This window comes from Dermacentor andersoni, unplaced genomic scaffold (genome assembly GCF_023375885.2).
Source record: "Dermacentor andersoni unplaced genomic scaffold, qqDerAnde1_hic_scaffold ctg00000067.1, whole genome shotgun sequence".
Classification (NCBI taxonomy): domain Eukaryota; kingdom Metazoa; phylum Arthropoda; class Arachnida; order Ixodida; family Ixodidae; genus Dermacentor; species Dermacentor andersoni.
In genome coordinates, this window is record NW_027314779.1 from 407,834 (window position 1) to 430,601 (window position 22,768).

General features: G+C 45.0%; 1 protein-coding gene across 1 annotated transcript in view; it reads left to right on the forward strand.

Moving 5' to 3' along the window:
- LOC129382543 (uncharacterized) overlaps window positions 1-17,266 on the forward strand; it is a 177,498-nt gene extending 160,232 nt beyond the window's left edge. Inside the window, exons 3-5 of the mRNA XM_072285825.1 lie at window positions 7,201-7,292; window positions 12,878-13,006; window positions 16,528-17,266. Coding sequence (XP_072141926.1) covers window positions 7,201-7,292; window positions 12,878-13,006; window positions 16,528-16,648 — 342 coding nt within the window. The 3' untranslated portion in view covers window positions 16,649-17,266. The remainder of the gene's footprint in view (window positions 1-7,200; window positions 7,293-12,877; window positions 13,007-16,527) is intronic.
- The last annotated feature ends 5,502 nt before the right edge of the window (window positions 17,267-22,768 follow it).

Below are 22,768 nucleotides of genomic sequence, written 5' to 3' on the forward strand. Positions count from 1 at the left end.
ATAAATACTGGATGTTCCAGCATACTTTCTCAAGAATTTCTGAAGCTGATCTGTGACAGATAGCACAATTCTAGTTCATGACCTGGTGAACTTGAAGAGGTGGACATTACTTGCAAAAGAATTGAAATGCGCAATCGACTAATTAACCGAAAAAAACTGATTAAGTTTTAACTAATTACCCATATGGAAATTTACATATTCTAGCTGCTCGCAAGATGAATCCACTTGGAAAGAATTCTTAAGATGACACCAGTTTCAATATATTAATTCCCGAACTTAGCGGAGAAATGCATTGATGTTCCAGTTACCTTCTTAACAAAGCGTCGTTTTATGCACTGAAGCACAAAAGTAGCTGGAACGCCAATGCCTTTCTTTGCAAAGTTCGCGGATTAATATCTCGAAATTGGCGTCATCCTGAAAATTCGTTCCTAATGGATCCGCCTTGCGAACAGAAGAGCTAGAATTTGTAAAGTGCAATATGGACGATGAGGTAATTAGTTAAAAACTTAATTAGATAATTTCTAGTAATTATTCGTTATGCATTTCAATCTTTTGTGCAAGTCTGCCTCTTCGAGGAGACCAGCTCATGATATAGAACTGTGTTATCTGCCACAGGCACCCTTTAAACTAATTTGAAAGTGTTGGCTGCAACGCCCTGTATAGCACTATCCTGGCAATGATAAGGAAAAACGCTTTTATTTTTTTGCTGTCTTGCGTCAGCGAACTCGAAGAGCAGATGTTGACATAACAATCTATTCATTCGCAACATTTCAGATGCTAAGTAAACATAGGAACAAACTGAGATCAAGTTCGTGCCTGCCCTGAATACCACAGTTCCACATTTTTCAGCCGATTCGATTAAGCTTGCTTCCTGCTTTTACCTTCTTTTCGTCAGCAATATTCTACATATAAGTGTGAAGTTTTCAAACTTTAAAGTGAAATACAACTTATTTCACTTAGCAGTCAGCTCAAGTCATGCAATATTACGCATGGTGAATATTCTTTCACAACGCGTATCACTCGCAGGAAAAAGCCAGTCTGGATATCCTGCAATTAAATGTAGATACGACAAACTGCTTCTGAATGATGAGTGCTATGTTCTTGGTACTAAATCTAGTGCGCGAAAAAAAACCATAAGGACAACGCGCAAGAAGTTCTGAATTTCCCTTATCGAAGTACTTGCAGGTAATTCGGCTTAGCGAAGCGAGAGGGGAAATGGACAGTCTTTGCCACGCCATCTATATATCCTATTTACTATCATTAGACGAGCGCTGAATAATTCTTCCTTTACTTCAAAGATTGGCCCTTGCTTTCCACACATTGTCGCCTTGACGAAAACATAACTTTCGACTAATGCTAAGGCTTCCGAAATTTTTGAAGATGCCAATCACTTCGAAATTGATCGGCAGGACCGGGCTGTCCGTCATGGAGGCAGCGTTTTCGACATTTATAAGGACAAACCATCTTCATGGTTTTTTTTTTCCTACTTTGAACATACTGCAGTCCGGCCACCAAGCAGGGGTGGCATAATGGAATGAAAACAAACAAATTCAAACAGTGCACAAATTCAGAAGTAGTGACAACATGACTCAGTGGTATACACACTGTAATTACTATATACAGGTAAAAGTCATGCAACACAGCAAAGTACTAGTCACAGACATTCATTTGACAGTCATCATAATTTGAATCATGTGGTCATGAAGAAAACTATACATAATTTTCAAATTCAGGGTTATTCATTTCCAAAAAGGCTTCAGATGGTAATTGTTCCATGCATTGATAGCCTCAGAAAAAAAAGAATACATGAAAATATTAGTCCATGCGAAGTGCAGTTCAAAGGTGGAAGCATGCATACGTATAGAGTTTGTCTACAGTTTCTGTTACTACTGTTCTCAAAACCGTCTCGGCTTCATTTACGATAAATTACCAGAAAGTTATTATAGTTTCTCTTATGCCCTACTTCTCCCACATCCAGCTTGATTAGTGAAGTGCACAGTGCGATCAATACGTGTCATTACATTTTCCATCATCACGGCTTTATTTACTAGGCAGTTTAAACCTTCCAAACATTAAATAGAACTCTCAGATTTTAGGATCGCCGCCCGTGACGAGATGTTCTATTTTTTTTTCCGCAAATGACAGCGCAAACGTACTAGGGATACGTCTTATGCCTCAAATTCTCTCTATCTAGTACTTACTACTCAACGTAACTTCAGTTCTATGATTAACTTCTTTCCACCTTTGAAGCGGAGCAGTGGAGGTTTTAGAAAGTAAATACGGAATGCCTGTAAAACGAGGCAGATTTTCTAAGTGAGCACTCTGAGTGACAGCACCTTGAACGCAAATGTGGAAGCAATGAAGCAAACAATCGCCGATTCAGCTTAGCTTAGCTTCAGACATCTCTAAATTGTTGCAAAGTTACGGCGCCAGATAGTGATCGCATCATTTATGAAGTGATAAAACACGGACAATCAGAAATCCTAACAACACTTCTATCTTTTTTTAATGCTATGTGGGCAGCTGGATAGATTCCATCTTCTTGAAAAGAAGCTATTGTTATCCCGATGCTTAAACAAGGGGCGAACTACATCGACGAAATACGTAAGGCACATTGTTTATATATATATTTAAAATCAGATGTAGGCCATGGCTAACAGTTCAAAGTGTGCAAAATTTTTGCACGCCTTAGTAGTAATTACGTTCTTCGAGGATTGTAGCAGCAGAAATTGTAGTACGCAGACAAAGAAACGAAAGAACAGACGTGAAAGTAGCCGCACTGTCAACTGATTTCTTGATTGAAATTCCCGTGTTTTCTATTTAGTAGCAAAATCTGGCCTTTTTTTATCTGTGTGTGGTTAAAGGGACGAGATTTGGCGGCGAAATAAAAAGAGCGGGAGTTTCAATAAAGAAATCACTTGACAGTGAAGCTACGTCCCCCTTTGTTTGTTTGTTTGTTTCTGTGTCTGTGTTCTACAATTTCTGCTGTTACAGTCCTCGAAGAATGAACCTACTAGCTCAGTTAAACCGCCCTTTCGACAGTAATTACAATGTGCAGGGTATCTGGAGCGTTATTACTGTATTTTAGAAACAGCGCCTAATTTAACATGCTACCCTAGGACTGTAAACAAAAAAGATCAGATATATTTAAACGGGTGGGGGGTGGGGGGGGGGGGGGTGCACATTATGGGTAATTTCTTCAAGTCCCGGAAAGCGTATGTGCTGGAAGATTTCAAACAGACCAGTGAGATAGGGGCAACGTTTCAAAATGTGGGATTTAATTATAGGCCACTGAACTGTTTATTGCAGCTCTTGAAAAGAAACAGCTTCGCTGGAAATTGGGTTGCAATTCTGCAAGGTCACACAATTCTGCAATCTTTTGTTCTGCAATTCTGCAATCTTTTTGGGCCAATACTACCTTCAGCTGAATGCCAAACACTATGCTGTCCAACGTACATGCATTTCACAGCACCGAACGGTGGACTTAGAGAATGAGCAACTCTTTTAAAAGTGCAGTCCTTTGAATATACATTGAATGACATATATCTGGAAAACAACGATATTGCTAAAATGGTAATATAACTGGTACTAAGCATAATGCATCATGCAAGAAACTTGCATTTACCGGACACCACTGTAGACACGGCAACCTCGTCAGCTTCTCCACAATCTGGCACAATGTGCTCAAGCTGCCTGTAAACCCTGGAAGGTGTCTGTGGGACTTTCTTTTAAGAAGCTCGGCAAACGTGAGAAGGACGGAAGCTCGGAGAAGCATAAAAAAAATTTAACACTTCCTCTCTGTTCCTCTGGATGGGAAGGTGCAAGCAAATGATGTATTTGAACTGTGTTTTTAATCGTGCAATACTAGAGAGCACAATTTTGCAATAATAATGTTACGAAGAATCACATTATCAATCACGGAGCCGAGAAGACGATTTTGACACATACTCTGTTAGCTATATATTTTTTTATTCTGTGGGAGACATGATGAATATAAGGCAGTACAGTGGTCTTTTTTTTTTCTTTTTCGTTTCGTGTCATCGAATCTACTCGTTGTCCTTTTTTGTTCTTGCTCAAACTACTGAGGATAGTTTCTTACACTGACACTAGCAACTGCTTGGGATAACCAGCCTTTACCAGACGATCGAGTGTGGTTCGGCACGTACAGCCCCATTATCCAATTCAAGTTTAATACTTCTGCCGCAGTGCGATGTGCCATGTGAGTAAATGACAGCGCTCAACCCTGTCAGAGGTTATAAAATATGGTGCACAACTACGCCTCAAGCGAACACCTCTCCCTGTGTGTTCTCTGTACTACGCAAACAGCATTGGTGCACGCAAGATAACGTTTAACATCAACTCACCGCTCCCGTGTTAGCCTAAACGTTGAAGAAATTAAGCTTTAGCCGTCAACGTCACCGCTAATTATCGTCAATCAAGCATTCAGCATGGAAAGCTTCGCTCACATCGATTGCCACATTGCGTGGGATCTGCATAATTTGAGGCATCTTGCTTGATTTGAAATGAACCTTCATTCCACATATCAAATATCTCAAGGCAAAATGACGAAAAGCAATCAACTTTCTGAAGATTATGTCTCATACAACATGGGGAAGTGACAGGTAGTGCTCATTAAACCTCTACAAGAGCCTTTTTCGATCACATTTTCATTGCGGTTCCGTGGTATGTCACTCTGAAACGTCGAGCGCGCTTAAGGCTGTGGATACCGTCTACCATCTGGGTATGCGCCTAGCCACATGCGCCTTCAGAAGAAAGCCTATGGAGAGCCTATGCGTTGAATCTGACGAGTGGTCCCTCCACCTACACGGAACATACAGTAGTTTCACATATTTCCTCAAAGTGCAGTACAATCCCCGACATACTTGCTTCACATACGTTAACGATGTGGAATGTGCTGCACTATTCCATAATCTATCCTCAATTAGAGATTCTTTTTCAATGCGGGTCAGAAGACTTAGTGATGAAGTCTGTGTCCCAATCCTCGAACGTCGCCTAATGGCTCCAGTAAAGCTGTTACCGCCATGGCAATGGCAAATCATTGTATTGGACACATCATTCGTAGATGTTACAAAACACGCTCCAGATGCGCACACACATATGCACTTTCCAGAGCTCCAGTCACCTGCCCAGAGTTTTACACAGATGCGTCAAAGTCACAATCCGGCCTCTCTTTCGCTGCTGTCGGCCCATCGTTTTCGGAATCCGACGTTCTACTTCTCGAAACCAGCATCTTCGCGGCAGAGGCCTATGCAATACTGTCGGCTACTAAACACATTAAGAAAGCAAAGCTCCCATAGGCCATCATATTCGTAGATTCCTTGAGTATGGTGAAAACTTTGCAATCGTCACGAAAACGGAAAAGTCCTGTAACAAGTGACCTCTATACACTGCTGTGCAATACGTGTGCATCTAACCAACAGGTTGTAATATGTTGGGTGCGTGGAAACAAGTGTATAAGGGGTGACTAACTCGCACATAAAGTAGCAACGAAACCTAGAAATCCATTCTTACCCGTTTCTGCCACATACTTGAAGCCATTCCTACGTAAAAAAGGGTCAGGAACTATTGGCAACACTTGTGAGATGACCAAACCCTGAATACGCTCCACGGAATTAAGCCGCAATGATCTGAAGTTATTTTGCTCCCTCCGAATAGGGCATATACATATGGTACTCATTCATACCTTTTAGCTGGTGCTTAACCCCCCTTTGTGGCAGATGTTGTGGAAGCCTGACCATACTGCACATCTCGCTGGAGTTCCGGGAAGCGGAAGCAGATTGAATAAGGAATTTTCCTTTGGCATACAAACAACAGATCCCCTTATGTCCGGTACTGTTTCTTGGCCTAGAACCTTCACGTGAAACAAAGGAAGTGCTTAAATATTTCAGTGATGTTGTGGTGCATATTATTAGCCCGAGAGACTTGTAATGGAGCTGCGAACTTACTGTTACTAGTAGCTTAGTAGTAAGGTACGAGTTATTGTTCAGTACGTGCCTCGAGACTTTTGTGATCAAGGGTCTTAGTAAGGCAGTACTGCTAGTGAACCGATACATTTTTTTTTTCGTGTTATTTCATTTTAGAATATATCTTATAGTCATCGTTCACATCACTCGTGTTAACAGTACTTTAATACTTGCATATTTCACATACATTACAGGGAATATTTTAGGCCTGTATACACCATCGCTACATCTGAAATTTGTCATTCACTGCATCATCGACTTCTACACACCACTTCTTGGCGCTCTTTAGCCATCAGTGGCACTTGCACGAAAAAAAAAAAAAAAAAAAAATCGTACACCATCATCCTCAGGATGAAACTTAGCAACAGTGGGGAGCATTATATGGCAAATCTCTGTGCGAAGTTAAATGTATGCACCATATAGAGATGTTTGCAAAGAAATTCTTAAACAAGTGTTCGTGTTGTCCAGTTCTGTTTGTGCTTCGTGAAATATTAACCAACTACCCAAGCACAATTTAACCTGTTCGCAAGTGCCTCACTGCCATGAACAGCCGCTATGTCGCGAGATGTCTCTGGTTACACAAATGGGAGGAATTTTTCATGCAATGTGTCGCGAAACTAAAGCGATTCTGTCTTCAATAGGAGCTGTACAAATAATTTGCGAATCCTCTTTCTTTACAATTTCCAGGCGTTATAGAACGTTTTACCGGCGTTCTCATTGAAATCAATGAGGCACCTCGCTTATGTTTGGTGAAATTAAGGGCCAGGCACTTGGGTGATGCGTAGGCAAATTGTAAAGTGTGTAGGTGAACTGTGGCCTTTGAAAAAATGACGTATGCAAGTACTCTGTAGCATTACCAGTGTGTTTGACGAAAATAGAAAAAATTTAGCCCTCCTACTTGACCTCACAAAAGAGAAAGATCAAATTTAAGGCAGATGTGGGGAAGATATAAAACTATTGCATGACTAGCCTGCCAAGAACACTAAATGACAGCAACAAGCAATAAAATATCAGCTTCTCACGCAGGCTTCCGCGCCAAAAACCTAGAACAAGGGTTGAATAACCGTTCTATTTCACTTTCGACAATGTGCGACCGTTTAGCTGTAGGTTGTTGCTAAATATTTGGTGGTTTATTAATATTCATGAATTTGCCGAGCATTTAGTGTAGAATGTTCGCGCATCCTTTATAAAGTTATTCTCTTATTTAAATGTGCAGGTGCAGGAAGGTGTGCTGCTTGTGGCATCGCGCAAACTGGAACCATGTTCCGTGTCGTCGCCACCAGGTGTCCTCCTCACCAGTTCACCCAGGTGTGTGCAGCCTTCTCCGTCACGTATCGCGGGCGGCTTGCCAGGTGCGTTTCCCTTCGCGCTAGCGAATTGAATACCGCACAGTTGGCCACGAATGTGGCTGAATGTGCGGTACTTGAATGTCTCTAGCGCGAAGGAGCGGGGCGCATCGTGCAAGTCGTCCTGGTGGATATGTAAGAGATAGCAATCCATGAAAAAAAAAATAGCAAAAAGCAAACATTCTATTAGTCGCTGCAGCAGTATTTGCAGGAGACCGGCCAGCATGGCTTTGTCAAAAAATTTAAGAACAATTTCGTACTGAGCTTATGCCGCGTGAGCACCTAAGCCAAACCCTTTGTATGACACTATCCCCTTTGAGCCAAAATAAATTAGTTTGCTGCCTTAGAAGATATTCCCTGCCTTAGAAGATATTCCCGGCACATCATAAAGAACTTTCTAAATTACCTAAGGAGCACTAGATACCCCGCCAGAAAAAGAATTAGTTTCGTGAACACTTGCCACTGCCATTTCAAGGAGGGACCCACGGCGCTGGAAAAAAAAAAAAAAAAAAAAAAACGTCGAATTTCAACCTGTGCGTGGAGCCCTTTGACGCACTTTGACGTATCAGTCAAAGTGCGTCGCGCTCCGTAAAAAGAAAAAAAAAGAAAAAAAAAACTACCGCACAGCGAGTTATGAACACGGCCAGTAGTTCTATCTGAAGGGTTATTTGTTGTGAACGAATGAATACGTTTGCGCTAGCGACATGCAACTCTTTCATGGTGAACGAATAACAGCGCGAAAAGACAAGGCGTGTGTTTGTCGCCGCCTTGTCTTTTCGCGCTGTTTTTTCGTCCACCGTGAAGGAGTTGCATGGCGCTAGCGCAAAAGCCGGGGTCATCCCGATAAAGGGGGGATACAAAGAAAAGAATAAAGGGCACCTGCCCGACTCAGGTACCCCCGGGGACGCGAGGGGAGACTTTGTGCGAAAAAGCACAAAGAATCCCCTGTCCCCCGCCCCGTCCGAGTGGCGGACCACGCCGAAGCCCTTCTGCTCTGCAGCTCGTCGCTGTCTGACTCCAGGATTCGAACGTGGGCCCTTGCGAGTGCGAGCTCGACACTCTATCCACTCGGCTAACGGAGCGGCACGATTATCGCGTAACGAAAGGCGACCAGATGGGTGACGCGAACGCCGCTATCGCCCAGATCGCGCGGGTGAGGAGGTAGGCGAGGGTCGGCGCGCGACTGGTGTTCGCTCACGGAAGGTGGGAGCATGGCCGCGTTATCTGCGTTAAACGGTGGACGCACGTTAAACTCGCAGCAGTTTCTGCATCTACGAGCCGTCCTTGCGTTACCGCTGCGCTCTATGCTCTATCGGCTATACATGCACACTGACTGTCGTCCCTTATTAAAGGGAATATACGCGAGCGCGTGGCCTGCGCTCTGCGGCGGTAGAGTTACTGTACATACTGTTACTGTATATGTTACCGTTACTCTTATGTTACTGTATGTGCTACCTGCGGTAGCACATACAGTAACTCTATGTGGCGGCTGCTTACAGCGCCATCAACCGACAGCTTGAGAAAGCGCGTCAGCTTTCGGCGTCATCTATTGGCAAACGAAATAACGAGTTATACGCCGGCGGACAAGCGCTGATAAATACTGAAAGGTATCTTTAGCGGCTCCACCAGCCACCGTAGTCCTCCATAAGGAAAGCATCAAAATCCCAAGAAAAGAAGTCGTCAGGCAGGGAGATACGATCTCTCCAATGCTATTCACAGCGTGTTTACAGGAGGTATTCAGAGACCTGGATTGGGAAGAATACCTCAGTAACTTGCCATTCGCTGATGATATTGCCTTGCTTAGTAACTCAGGGGACCAATTGCAATGCATGCTCAATGACCTGGACAGGCAAAGCAGAAGGGTGGGGCTAAAAATTTATGTGCAGAAAACTAAAGTAATGTTTAACAGTCTCAGAAAAGATCAGCAGCTTAAGATAGGTAGCGAGGCACTGGAAGTAGTAAGGGAATACATCTACTTAAGGCAGGTTCTCGGCGCGGATCCGCATTATGAGACTGAAATAATCAGAAGAATAAGAATGGGCTGAGCTGCGTTTGGTAGGCATTCTCAGATCATCAACAGCAGGTTACCATTATCCCTCAAGAGAAAAGTGTATAACAGCTGTGTCTTACCAGTACTCACGTACGGGGCAGAAACCTGGAGGCTTACGAAAAGGGTTCTACTTAATTAAATTGAGGACGACGCAACGAGCTGTGGAAAGAAGAATGATGGGTGTAACATTAAGGGATAAGAAAAGAGCAGATTGGGTTAGGGAACAAACGCGAGTTTATGACATCTTAGTTCAAATCAAGAAAGAGAAATGGGCAGGACATGTAATGAGGAGGGAAGAGAAGCGTAGCAGGTGGCGGCAGAAAGTTAGATGGGTGGATGAGATTAAGAAGTTTGCAGGGACGACATATGGCCCCAATTAGTACATGACCGGGGTAGTTGGAGAATTATGGGAGAGGCCTTTGCGCTGCAGTGGGCGTAACCAGGCTGATGATGATAGACAAGCTCTGCTAGATTACGCTCTCTCCGCTCGCGCAACGGGCGACGCCTGCAGCGCGTCGTCGGCCGCAAATAAATCGAGCTTGGTGCGCGACTGTCGTCATTTCGTTTGCCAATAGATGACGCCAAAAGCGGACGTGCTTTCTCAAGCTGTCGGTTGATGGCGCTGTAGGCAGCCGCCACAGAGCGTAGGCCACGAGTTCGCATGTTCCCTTACATAAAGCACGACAGTGTACGAATGGCGATTGGGCATGAGATCGTCAATGAAGAAAGACACTGCAGCGAGCACAGGAGAGGTTTTTAAACTAAGACAGGACACATTTCTTCGTGCCCTATAGATGCACAGGAGCTGTGCGTCTCAGATGCTAAATAGTCAGCCTGCACCATGGCGTTGTGTTCACATGTCTTGTGCTACACGTCACTGGAAGTTCGCTGCTACTGTTTCGCTCAAATGCCTGTTCGATACGTAGATGAATGTCGTAGTTGCGCCGTAGGCTGCAAGATGGCCCAGTTTGCCTTATTGCAGCCCATGCCAATGTCGGCCCGCGATGGTGCCTTCATCATCGTAATGCAATGCGTTACGTAATCGAACGCAACGTGTGAAAATGCGTCTAACTGACGGCTCCAGAGCCTGCTTACGTGAAGAAGACACACCGAGTCACGACGTGGCTTAACACGTTGCAACTCAGCTGTCTGTATGTAGGAGGTGGATAGCAAGATACTTACGCCATGAATTGTACAGTACTTCTATGATACTGCACTCTGATATGAAAGCATTGTAAATGCCCTCGTGCGTTTTCAACCGGCACTGAGTTGCGGCTATTAGCCGCAATATATTAGGGATGGATAATTGTATCCTAATGTGCGGTCACAGTGGTCAAGCATGGGTTATTGGAACTGCAGAATTCAAACTATCAGAGTGCTGCAGGATGAACAGGTGTATCACGTTCTCGGGGAGTCGTTGCGCTCGTGCACCTGCAGGACTGCCTGTCCCCACCTGTGCTTTAGAGGTATATCGCCCCCGAGGATGCTTCTTACGGATACTGAAACTTGTAGCTCGAATTGGATGCCAGTGGATCGGCGCACAGAAAAATGTTGAGATACGTTAAAGAACGGGAAAGAAAACAAGTCGGACAATGGGGGGGGGGGTCTGGCCGCATGAAATGAAAGAGTTGGAAGGCAGATGACTGCAAGCGTAGGCATGCGCGAATTGCAGTACACTGCTGTCTCGAGAGCGTCAAACCACCAGCTCGACTTCGAGGCGCGAAGGGTCGCGCGTTGCAGCTGACATTGTACAGTTTGCATCACAGTGGCAAACGATCAGAGGCCGTTTGTGAAACACTACTTTTCGTTTTTAGAACATCAGAAAAATTAGAAGTGGGCGAATAACAAAAATCTGCGAATTCGAATAGTCAAACGCAGCTGTATTTATTCGTGTGTTATTGGGTACCACGGTGAGTCTGTTTAGGGCAAAAAAAGAAAGAAAAAACGGCTAAGCAATTGAGGCACCGATGATCAATGTTAAACAAAAAATCGCAGATTCCTCATGTAGAAGAATGTGCAATACCTCCTAAGAACGGCAGATGAATCGCTACAAAGAAAGAAGCACTGGTTCTATACATATATAGCGTGAAATATAAAAGTACTGCATGACTGGACGGCCAGAAACACAAAATTAACAGAAGACAAGCAAAAAATAGCGGCTTGTTATCTAGGCTTCTACCGCAAAACCTAAAAGACAGCTTGAATAACCATTTTCCTTCACTTTTGATAACTTGCGATGCTTTAACATAAGGTTGTTTGAAAATAGTTTGTAATTCTATAATATTCGAAAATTGGAACCCAAAGTAACTGTTAGCTCCGTTATAACGTATTGCCCGGGCAGTTCATGTAGAAATGTTTAAATAAACCGACAAGTACAAGATGCCGCAAAAGAAAAAAAGAAAAGAAACGATCGAACAATGGCAACTGCCATTTCAAGAACACTACCAGCATACAGGCGGTTATTTAACTAACAGGAGTGACCCACGGCGCTGTCCAAAATGTTTAGTTGCAGGAGTGCAGCCGTCTTCTTCACCTGTAGCTTTATAGGTACATGCACCGTCAGTCAAAGAGTGCCGCGCTAGGTAAAATGTACAGCGATTTACGATTATGGCCGTATCTTAAGGCTTCTTTGTTCTTATTTGTACAAATACCTTTGCGCTAGCGACATGCAACTCTTTCATGGTGATCGAATCACAGCGCGAAAAGACAAGACGTGCGTTTGTCGCCTTCTTGTCTTTTCGCGCTGTTTGTTCGGCCACCGTGAAGGAGTTGCATGGCGCTAGCGCAAAAGCCGGGGTCGTCCCGATAAATGGAGGATGCACGAAAAAGATTAAAGGGCACCTGCCCGACTCAGGTACCCCCGGGGACGCGAGAGGAGACTTTGTGCGAAAAAGCACAAAGAATCCCCTGTCCCCCGCCCCGTCCGAGTGGCGGACCACGCCGAAACCCTTCTGCTCTGCAGCTCGTCGCTGTCTGACTCCAGGAATCGAACGTGGGCCCTTGCGAGTGCGAGCTCGACACTCTATCCACTCGGCTAACGGAGCGGCACGATTATCGCTTAACGAAAGGCGACCAGATGGGTGACGCGAACGCCGCTATCGCTCAGATCGCGTGGGTGAGGAGGTAGGCGAGGGCGCGCGAGTGGTGTTCGCTCATGGAAGGTGGGAGCGTGGCCGCGTTATCTGCGTTAAACGGCGGACGCTCGTTCGCCTATCGGATATACATATGCGTATGGCGGTTGAGCAAGACTTCACGAAAGCGAAACTGGAACCAGCAATGGAGACGTTTAGGCCTTGTAGTTGCACAGCAGCAGTGCGTCGAAGAAGTTAGCCTGCACCATTGCGTTATGTGGTCTTGTGCTACGGTGCCACCGAATATATGTTGATGGCGCAATTCGAGGGCTAATTGTCTTTAACATCGTAATGCATCGCATTTGTTATCGAACGGAACTTGTGGAAATGTGCTTGTTGGCTATATTGTACGATGTAACCGCGCAGAATTCCTGCCGGATGGAACGGCGGCTTCGCTCCAGGCAGCGGGCGTGGTGACGGAACCGGAGTCCACGGCGGCCCCGCAATGTGGCACTTCAGCTGTCCGTGGATAGCAAGACACATGTGCTACGCATTGTAGAGTAGTGGCAGGATTGTAAATACTCTCGTATGTGCTTCACCGAGCGCATATGCTAGGGGATATATAGTGTCTCTTTAGTTGCGACGGTGGCCAATTGATGCACTGCAGTGACAGTGTTTCTTTAGCCTCTCTTTAACTGCTACTGTGGCTATTTAGTGTCTCTTTAATTGCCGCTGTAGTGACAGTGTCTCTTTAGTCTCTCTCTCTTTAACTGCCACTGTGGCTATTTAGTGTCTCTTTAGTCTCTCTCTTTAACTGCCACTGTGGCTATTTAGTGTAGTGACAGTGTCTCTTTAGTCTCTCTTTAACTGCCACTGTGGCTATTTAGTGTCTCTTTAGTGTAGTGACAGTGTCTCTTTAGTCTCTCTCTTTAACTGCCACTGTGGCTATTTAGTGTCTCTTTAATCTCTCTCTTTAATTGCCACTGTAGTGACAGTGTCTCTTCAACTGCCACTGTGTCTATTTAGTGTCTCTTTAATTGCCATTGTGTCTATTTAGTGTCTGTAGTGACAGTGTCTCTTTAACTGCCACTGTGGCTATTTAGTGTCTCTTTAATTGCCACTGTAGTGACAGTGTCTCTTTAGTCTCTCTCTCTTTAACTGCCACTGTAGTGACAGTGTCTCTTTAGTCTCTCTCTCTTTAATTGCCACTGTAGTGACAGTGTCTCTTTAGTCTCTTTAACTGCCACTGTGGCTATTTAGTGTCTCTTTAATCTCTCTCTTTAATTGCCACTGTAGTGACAGTGTCTCTTCAACTGCCACTGTGTCTATTTAGTGTCTCTTTAATTGCCATTGTGTCTATTTAGTGTCTGTAGTGACAGTGTCTCTTTAGTCTCTCTCTCTTTAACTGCCACTGTGGCTATTTAGTGTCTCTTTAATTGCCACTGTAGTGACAGTGTCTCTTTAGTCTCTCTCTCTTTAACTGCCACTGTAGTGACAGTGTCTCTTTAGTCTCTCTCTCTTTAATTGCCACTGTAGTGACAGTGTCTCTTTAGTCTCTTTAACTGCCACTGTGGCTATTTAGTGTAGTGACAGTGTCTCTTTAACTGCCACTGTGTCTCTTTAGTCTCTTTAACTGCCACTGTGGCTATTTAGTGTAGTGACAGTGTCTCTTTAACTGCCACTGTGTCTCTTTAGTCTCTCTCTTTAACTGCCACTGTGGCTATTTAGTCTCTCTTTAACTGCCACTGTGGCTATTTAGTGTCTCTTTAGTCTCTCTCTCTCTCTCTCTTTAACTGCCACTGTGGCTATTTAGTGTCTCTTTAATTGCCACTGTAGTGACAGTGTCTCTTTAACTGCCACTGTGTCTCTTTAGTCTCTTTAACTGCCACTGTGGCTATTTAGTGTAGTGACAGTGTCTCTTTAATTGCCACTGTAGTGACAGTGTCTCTTTAGTCTCTCTCTTTAACTGCCACTGTGGCTATTTAGTGTAGTGACAGTGTCTCTTTAGTCTCTCTTTAACTGCCACTGTGGCTATTTAGTGTCTCTTTAATTGCCACTGTAGTGACAGTGTCTCTTTAGTCTCTCTCTCGCTTTAACTGCCACTGTGGCTATTTAGTGTAGTGACAGTGTCTCTTTAACTGCCACTGTGGCTATTTAGTGTCTCTTTAATTGCCACTGTAGTGACAGTGTCTCCAACTGCCACTGTGTCTATTTAGTGTCTGTAGTGACAGTGTCGCTTTAGTCTCTCTCTCTCTCTTTAACTGCCACTGTGGCTATTTAGTGTCTCTTTAATTGCCACTGTAGTGACAGTGTCTCTTTCGTCTCTCTCTCTCTCTCTCTTTAACTGCCACTGTGGGTATTTAGTGTAGTGTCTCTTTAGTCTAACTGCCACTGTGGCTATTCAGTGTCTCTTTAGTCTCTAACTGCCACTGTGGCTATTTATTGTCTCTTTAATTGCCACTGTAGGGACAGCCTCTCTTTAGTGTCTCTGTAACTGCGACTGTGGTGACTCTTTCTTTAGTCTCTCTCACTGCCACTGTAGTGACGGTGTCTCTTTAGCTTCCACTGTGGCTAATTAAAGCAGTGAAGTGACAGTCAGTCGTTAATTCACTGCCACTGTTGCGGTGTAGTGACGGACAGTAGGAAATTGACGCTAAGGCGGTTCGACAACTGGAAGTGCTCATTGCGTGCGCCAAGGCTTTTATGCTTGTTTGCGCCGCATAGAAGGCTTTGTTTCATTGCTTTATTATCGTCCGGGAGAATTCCGGAGGTTATGGGCATCGTAGACCAAATCATGTCCAACTCTTGGAAGTACTCCCTGGGACAGAACCTGTTTTCACGAATGCGTCCAATATGTGCGGAGCAGCCCTCTTGGTGGATGAAGCTTGAGTGCCTAGTTGCTGCATCTTGCCATGTCCGGTATACTGTTATCTCCTCTGGAAAGACACGCATGAGCAAAGAATCGAAGTCATTCGATGCAAGGTATATAATCTGTTCGCACTACGAAACGGAACTGCTGTACAAAACGACATTATGTGTTAAGCAATGCGCGCGATTTTGGTTTGCCGGGTATGAAGGCTTCAGCGTTGTATACGGTGAGAGCACCTGTGTGTAACTTTGCCCCCCCCCCCCCCCTTCCGTGGTACAGATCTGCCACTATAAACTAAGTTCACACCCTTTGAGTTGTATCTTGCCACATAAGAATAAACGTCATCTGTCCTATCCGCATTTCGTTAACGCTGCGAGCCCGGTACTTCCCAGTAACGAACTACATGCGTGTTATCAGGAAAGTAGCTGGCTGTGTCGGAACTTTCGATCTCAGTGTCATTCAGGAGCCAGGATGCAAACAGCTATACTCCATTGGCCAGCGTCGACTCTACATCTGAAGTGGTCGTGCGTATTTGTTGTCTTGTCATACATCCGCATGGGGTTAATGACATCTGTAGCTACGGAAAACATAGCGGAGGTTTCGTGTGCTGTACATGTGACCCGTAATTGGCTACGTATAAGGCGTTAGGATGTTGAGTTGTACAGCAAGCCGGACATGACAGTGTTCCGTGGGAACATACATAACTGCCATGGCTGCCAGTTTCATGCAATCGTTGACCTATATCTTAATTACAGTAACCACGACGGCTTTCATTACCTCTTCGCTGTTCCTTACACAATGAAAAAGAACCATACTACTCAGGGCGCTTCTAAACGTTACCAGTCATATCGGGGCATTCGGGGCAAGATGCGTCCCGCGACACTGAACTAGTGCACATTTTTCGATGTGCGGCATTTCATTTTTCTTAGCGCTCTTGCACGTAGTCATAAGGCATCGCGCAAGCCGCCCGTGAACCGTGACACCGGTAGGAGAACGTCTGCTGGCGCAGGGACTGACGGGAGGCCGGCTTGAGGATCCAACGCCACGCACACCTGCGCAAGTTAGGCGTCACACCTTGCCAGCCTTTCTGCGCGAATACTTAGGTGCACTTATTGAGCTGCAAATTTCACACAGCGCTGACATAGACTGTTTATTCCACGGAGACGAAGAGAAAGAATGCCGAGCCCGTGTCCATGTGTCTTTGCAGACGTGATACTCGTACGTGGGAGGTGCTGACAAGATCAAGCAACAGCGCACCCAAGCAAGCCCTGTCCTGCCCCCGAGGAGCACCAATGTTCACGCAGGACTTACAACAGTTCGCGCCGTGACTTTCTATAGAGCGGCCATAACCGGCCGAATTATTCGGAATGCACTCATGGACATTTAATAAAGGAATGAAACGAAGCTTTTCATGCGGTATTCAATTTCTGCCACGTTGAATGAATAGCACGTAGCTCCAACTCTGCAGTTCTAACACTGCTTGCTTATGGTTACGCAACCTGTCGGACTACACTACAGTATAATTTGGGAAGAAAAAAAAAACCGACAGTAAATATTCATCCCTGATATATATACCATGGCTCATAACCACAACTGGCAGTAAGTTCCACGTATTTGCAATACTTTAATTTGAGAGTGCCATATCATCGAAGTACTGTACACATTTATGTATACGGACGCCAGTGTATTCGTATTAAGAGGGCGTCCACGTCGCTTATGTTCCGCCGGTTCTGCTCTCGGTGCAGACGCTAGCTCTGTCACCACGCCCTTACCCGGTGCGTCGTCTCAGCTGGACGCATTTTCATTGATTGCACTCGATCCTGAAGGCCATGCATGACGATGATAAAGACGCGATGTCCATGTGGGTCGCTTGCGTCCATAGTGAGCAGACTCGATTTGCCCGCTACGTCCCTACAAATCAGAACAGCGCGGCGTAACTACGATGCTACGTACCAAATATGCACTCGGCGAAACAGTAGCAGGAAACTTCCACTGCTGGGTAGCACGTGTCCACATAACGCCATGGTGCAGGATATTTCTTTCCATCTCACATTATGTGCTTACAAAAAAAAAAAAAAAATGCGTCTTGTACGCACTACAGCTGTGCATATACTGGGCCCGAAACGATGAGCAAAACGAGAGTGCTCCGGCTTATACGTTATCGTTTTGCCCATCGTCTTGATTTGACATCTCCTCTCTTCCCGTGTTTTTATAGGGCCCGAAGAAATTTAACCTGTTCCTCTTTCTTCATTGACGAACTCTTGCTTAACCGTCATTCGTACATGTGTAGCCGATAAAGCACAGCGCAAACGAAAAGGCGGCTCGCACATGCACGAGCTGTCCCGTTCCCTGCTGCGAGTGTAACGCAGATAACGCGGCCGTGTTCCCATCGACGATGAGCGAACACCCGTACCGCGCCGGCGCTGACCCTCGCCGACCTCCTCACCCGCGCGATCTGGGCGATAGCGGCGTTCGCGTCACCAATCTGGTCGCCTTTCGTAAAGCGATAATCGTGCCGCTCCGTTAGCCGAGTGGATAGAGTGTCGAGCTCGCACTCGCAAGGGCCCACGTTCGATTCCTGGAGTCAGGCAGCGACGAGCTGGAGAGCAGAAGGGTTTCGGCGTGGTCCGCCACTCGGACGGGGCGGGGGACAGGGGATTCTTTGTGCTTTTCGCACAAAGTCTCCTCTCGCGTCCCCGGGGGTACCTGAGTCGGGCAGGTGCCCTTAATTCTTTTTCATGCATCCTCCATTTATCGGGACGACCCCGGCTTTTGCGCTAGCGCCATGGAACTGCTTCACGGTGGACGAAAAAACAGCGCGAAAAGACAAGAAGGAGACAAACACACGCCTTGTCCTTTCGCGCTGTTTTTCGTTCACCATGAAATAGTTGCATGTCGCTAGCGCAAAGGTATTCGTTCAGTATAAATCGGAAGAACTTCAGATAGACCTGCTGGCTCAAGAATCGCTGTGCGGGATTTTTTTTTTTTCTTTTTTTTTTTTTTTTTCCTTAGCGCGACGCACCTTAAAACGTGAAGAACACGGCTGCACTCGCCTGCTTCAGCTTTCTAGGAGGATGTCTGTCGGCGCCGGGACTCGCACGGTAGTCGGCTCCACGCACTCCTGCGCAGGTTGAGATCAAATATTTTGTACAGCTCCCTGGGTCACTCCGGGTGTTAGTTACATGCCTTCTTCTATGCTGGTACTGTTTGTGAAGTGGCAGTTCACCAAACATCTTTCGCGTGGTATGCCGTCCTCCTTGGGTTATTTAGAAATATCTGTGTGAAGTGCGTGGCCAATGTGTTATATACCGCAGCAAGCAAATTTATTTTGGCTCACATTCAGAAAAGGGGGAGAGTGTCGTACAAAGGTTTTGCTTGGGTGGTCAGGCGGCACAAGCTCAGTATGAAATTATTGCTTAAATTATTAGACACAATCGTGCAGGCCAGTTTCCTGCAGATACTGCTGCAGCGACTTACAGAATGTTCAGTTTGTTTTTCCAACGTCGCTGTCTCCTACATACCGATCGGGACGACTTCTACGATGCGCCGCGGGCGTGCACACTAGCGACATTGAAGTACCACCGCAAAGGCAGCCACGTTCGTGGCCAACTGTGCGGTATTCGATTCGCTAGCGCGAAGAGAAACGCGCCTGGCAAGCCGCCCGCGATGCCTGACGCAGAAGGCTCCACGCACCTTGGATGGATGGATGTTATGAACGTCCCCTTTATAACGGGGCGGTGGGTTGCGCCACCAAGCTCTTGCTACCTTGCCTAATGTCCTACCTAGGTTAAACAATGAAAAAAGAAAAAAAAAAAGCACACTATGAACTACCATTCCGAAATTTTCTGATATCCTATTGCGAACTGTGCTTTTGTACGTCGCCGTTTTTCGTCGTTTCCCTACTTCCACTAATCCTCCACGTGCCTCTTACTAATGTCTATTGCGGACATGTTTGCTTTACTACTGCTCCAGCTGGACCCAAGGGCTTCAAGGAGGCCACTGGTGCCTAAATCGACCGCTGGGTAGACGTCTTCACATTCTAATAAAACATGCTCCGTCGTTTCCCTAGCTTTACCGCAGCAAGCATATGCTTCTTCTTCCTTCTTATATCTCGCTTTATAGGTGCGTGTTCTAAGGCATCGCGATCTCGCTTCGAAAAGTGATGAGCTTCCCTTTGAGTTATCATAAATGGTTTCTTTCCTGATTTCGTTTTTTCCTCTTAAGTAGTTACTCATGGCAGGTTTCTTTTCCATTGCCGCCACCCATCCTCTCTGACTTTCCGCTTGACCTTCTTTGTTGCTGTGTCGCCCACCCTACAGGCCGCATACTTGGTGGTAAGCTGCCTAGTTTTTTTCCTGCACTGTGAATCAATGTTTTTCCTGTACAGATACATGAACGCTCTCCCAGCCCATTTACGTCCTTCCATATTCCTCAGCCGTTATTCATACTCAATTTTACTGCGAGCTTCCCTCACTTCAAAACTAGTCCAGCCCATATCACCCTGCACAGCTTCATTTGTAGTTAAAACACGTTGGCGGGCTAGTTGGTTAGAATCCATGGTAGTGTGTATAAGCGCGACTGGACGAGGACGAAGAAAGAAACAGATACACAGACACAGCGCTTCTCTGTGTATGTGCTGTGTCTGTGTATCTGTTTCTTTCTTCGTCCTCGTCCATGCAGTCGCGCTTATACACACTACCATGGGTTCATTTGTAGTCTTCCCGTGAGCGTCCAATGCGAGGCGACCTACTGACCTTTGGTTCCCGTCGAGTACTGTTTGTACCCCTGATTTAAAGCAAACAACCGCATTTCCAAAAGTAAGTCCTCGAACCATTACACCTTTCCACGTACCTCGAAGGACCTCGTACCTATTGTATCCCCATAGCCCTCTGTGCTTCATTATGGCTGCATTTCTCGTCCCCTTCACTGTTATGGTTTTTTTCCTGTGTTTCCATATATCTATTGCCTTCGTTTATCTATATACAGAGATACTTGCCCTGTATCTCCACTGTCTGTTCACTGTTTTCATTGAATACCATAACCCCTGATTTTCTAACACTAAATTTCAAACCTAAACTGTTGCCTTCCTGTCCACAGATATTAGCCAGACGTTGCAAATCACTTTGCTTGTTAGCTAGCAACATAATGTCGTCCGCATAAAATAAACCTGGGAGCTGCTGCTCTATTTCTGTACCCGCCTGTTTGTATGAGAGATTAAACCCGATATCACTTCCTTCTAGTGACTTCTCCATCCTCATTGTGTACATCATAAAGAAAGTGGGGATAATGGGCACCCCTGCCACAGTCCCTTGTTGATACGAACTTTCTCCTCGCTCCTCATCCCTTCCCTTTCAACGCAAACGACATTTTCCAGGTAAATCTCTCTCAACATAACATTAACATTATTTTTAAGCATGAGCACGGTTTTCACAAGGGCTACTCATGCGACACCCAACTTCCTGGATTTATTAACCACATACACGCACTAATAGACGCCGTGTTCCAAGTCAACGCAATATCTTTAGATTTTTCTAAGGCACTTGACCGTGTTCCACACCATAGGTTGTTACTTACTTTCACAGCTTAACATTCACCCTACTATAATTGCATGAATCACCGGTTTTCTCTCATCTAGAATTCAGTTTACATCAGTTAACAATTCTAACTCATGTTATGCTGATGTTACGTCTGGAGTTCCACAAGGCAGCGTACTTGGACCTTTTTCTAATTTATATTAATGATTTACCCAGTTGCGTGTCATCCAAAATCAGACCATTTGCAGACGATTGTGTAGTTTATCGATGTGTAACAAGTAACACTGATAGCCACTTACTACAAACTGACCTGGACGCAATAAGTGCATGGTTAATTGGTCAATGCCAATAAATATTTCCAAAATTAAACTGATGTCTTTCACCAAGGCCACGAATTCCAACCACCTACTCCCTTGATAACAACGCTGTGGAACTCGCAACTACTTCCAAGTACCTTGGCATTAATCTTCAGTCTAACTTATCATGGAATAATCATATTAATCTTACCCTTGCCTCTTCAAACCGTACTCTCGGACTTATTAAACATAACTTAAAAGAAGCCCCAATTCATGTTAAGAAACTAGCATACACTACATTAATCCATCCTAAACTAGAATACGCGTCTGCCATCTGGGATCCCGAACAAACTTATATCAGTAACATCGAAGCCTTGCAGAACCGTTCTGCGCGATTTACATTTTCAGATTATTCACGTTACACCAGCGTCACCTCGTTCAAAAATAAAGCCGAGTTGGACAACTTAGCACTTCGCCGTAAAATTTCTCGCCTAGCACTTTTCCATAAGCTTTGTCACCATCCATCACTTCCCGATGATTTCTTTCAGTCACCACCAGTTATTTTTCCACGCCGTGACCATCCATACAAAGTCAAACGCATTAACTTCCAGTCATCCCATTATGCATATTCGTTCTTACCACGCACAATAACTGAATGGAATGCCTTACCATCAGTGATTGCCGCGGAACCAGACTTGACTAAGTTTCAACATTTGATTCGCTCACGACTTGTCGACTAATCTTATTATTATAATTTTTGGGTGTTTGTTGGTGTTTGCATTGCAGTGGCCTTACGTTCTCCTAATGTGTACTGATGTTATCTCTGTAATAATTGTGACCTAATTATCTTGTATATTACTTATGTTTCACTGTATTATTACTTCTGTTACATTATCTTGTTTTCAGTATGTAGAAACTATGATCATTGCCTGTGATCCCCCCCCCCCCCCCCCATGTAATACCCTCGTAATGAGGGCCTTCGGGGATATTTTGATAATAAATAATAATAATAATAATAAAAAGCTGTAACCTCGTTGTCTTGTTGAACTGGCGAGGAGGACACCTGGTGGCGCCGACACGGAACACGGCTCCAGTTTCGGCGATGCCACAAGCAGCGCACCTTCCTGCACCTGTCCTTTTAAATAAGCGAATAACTTTATTAAGGGTGCGTGAGTAGTCCACACTAAATATGCGGTAAGTTTTCGAATATTAATAAATCACCAAATACATAGTATCAACCTACTGCTAAACGTCCGCGCATAATCGAAAGAAAATGGGTATTCAACCCTTGTTTTACGTTTTTACAGCGGAAGCCTGCCTGGCACGCTGTTTTTTGCTTGTATCCTCTCATTTAGTGGTTTTGGCACACTAGTCATGTAACAGTTTTACATTTGACGCTACAGCCAGTGATGGTTTCTTTACAACGGGCCCTTTCGACAGCATTTTTCAGCAACAATTAATATGGCGTTCTTGCAAAGCTGGTCGTACAGTAGACGTTGTGTCTATGGGAGCTTATGTAAAGCTCTTTAAATGAAGAATGGGCGATATTGTGTTCTAAATTGATCATTTGTACTTCGTGTAGTTCTTTTTTTCTTCTTTTTGGCGCTAGTCAGTGTCG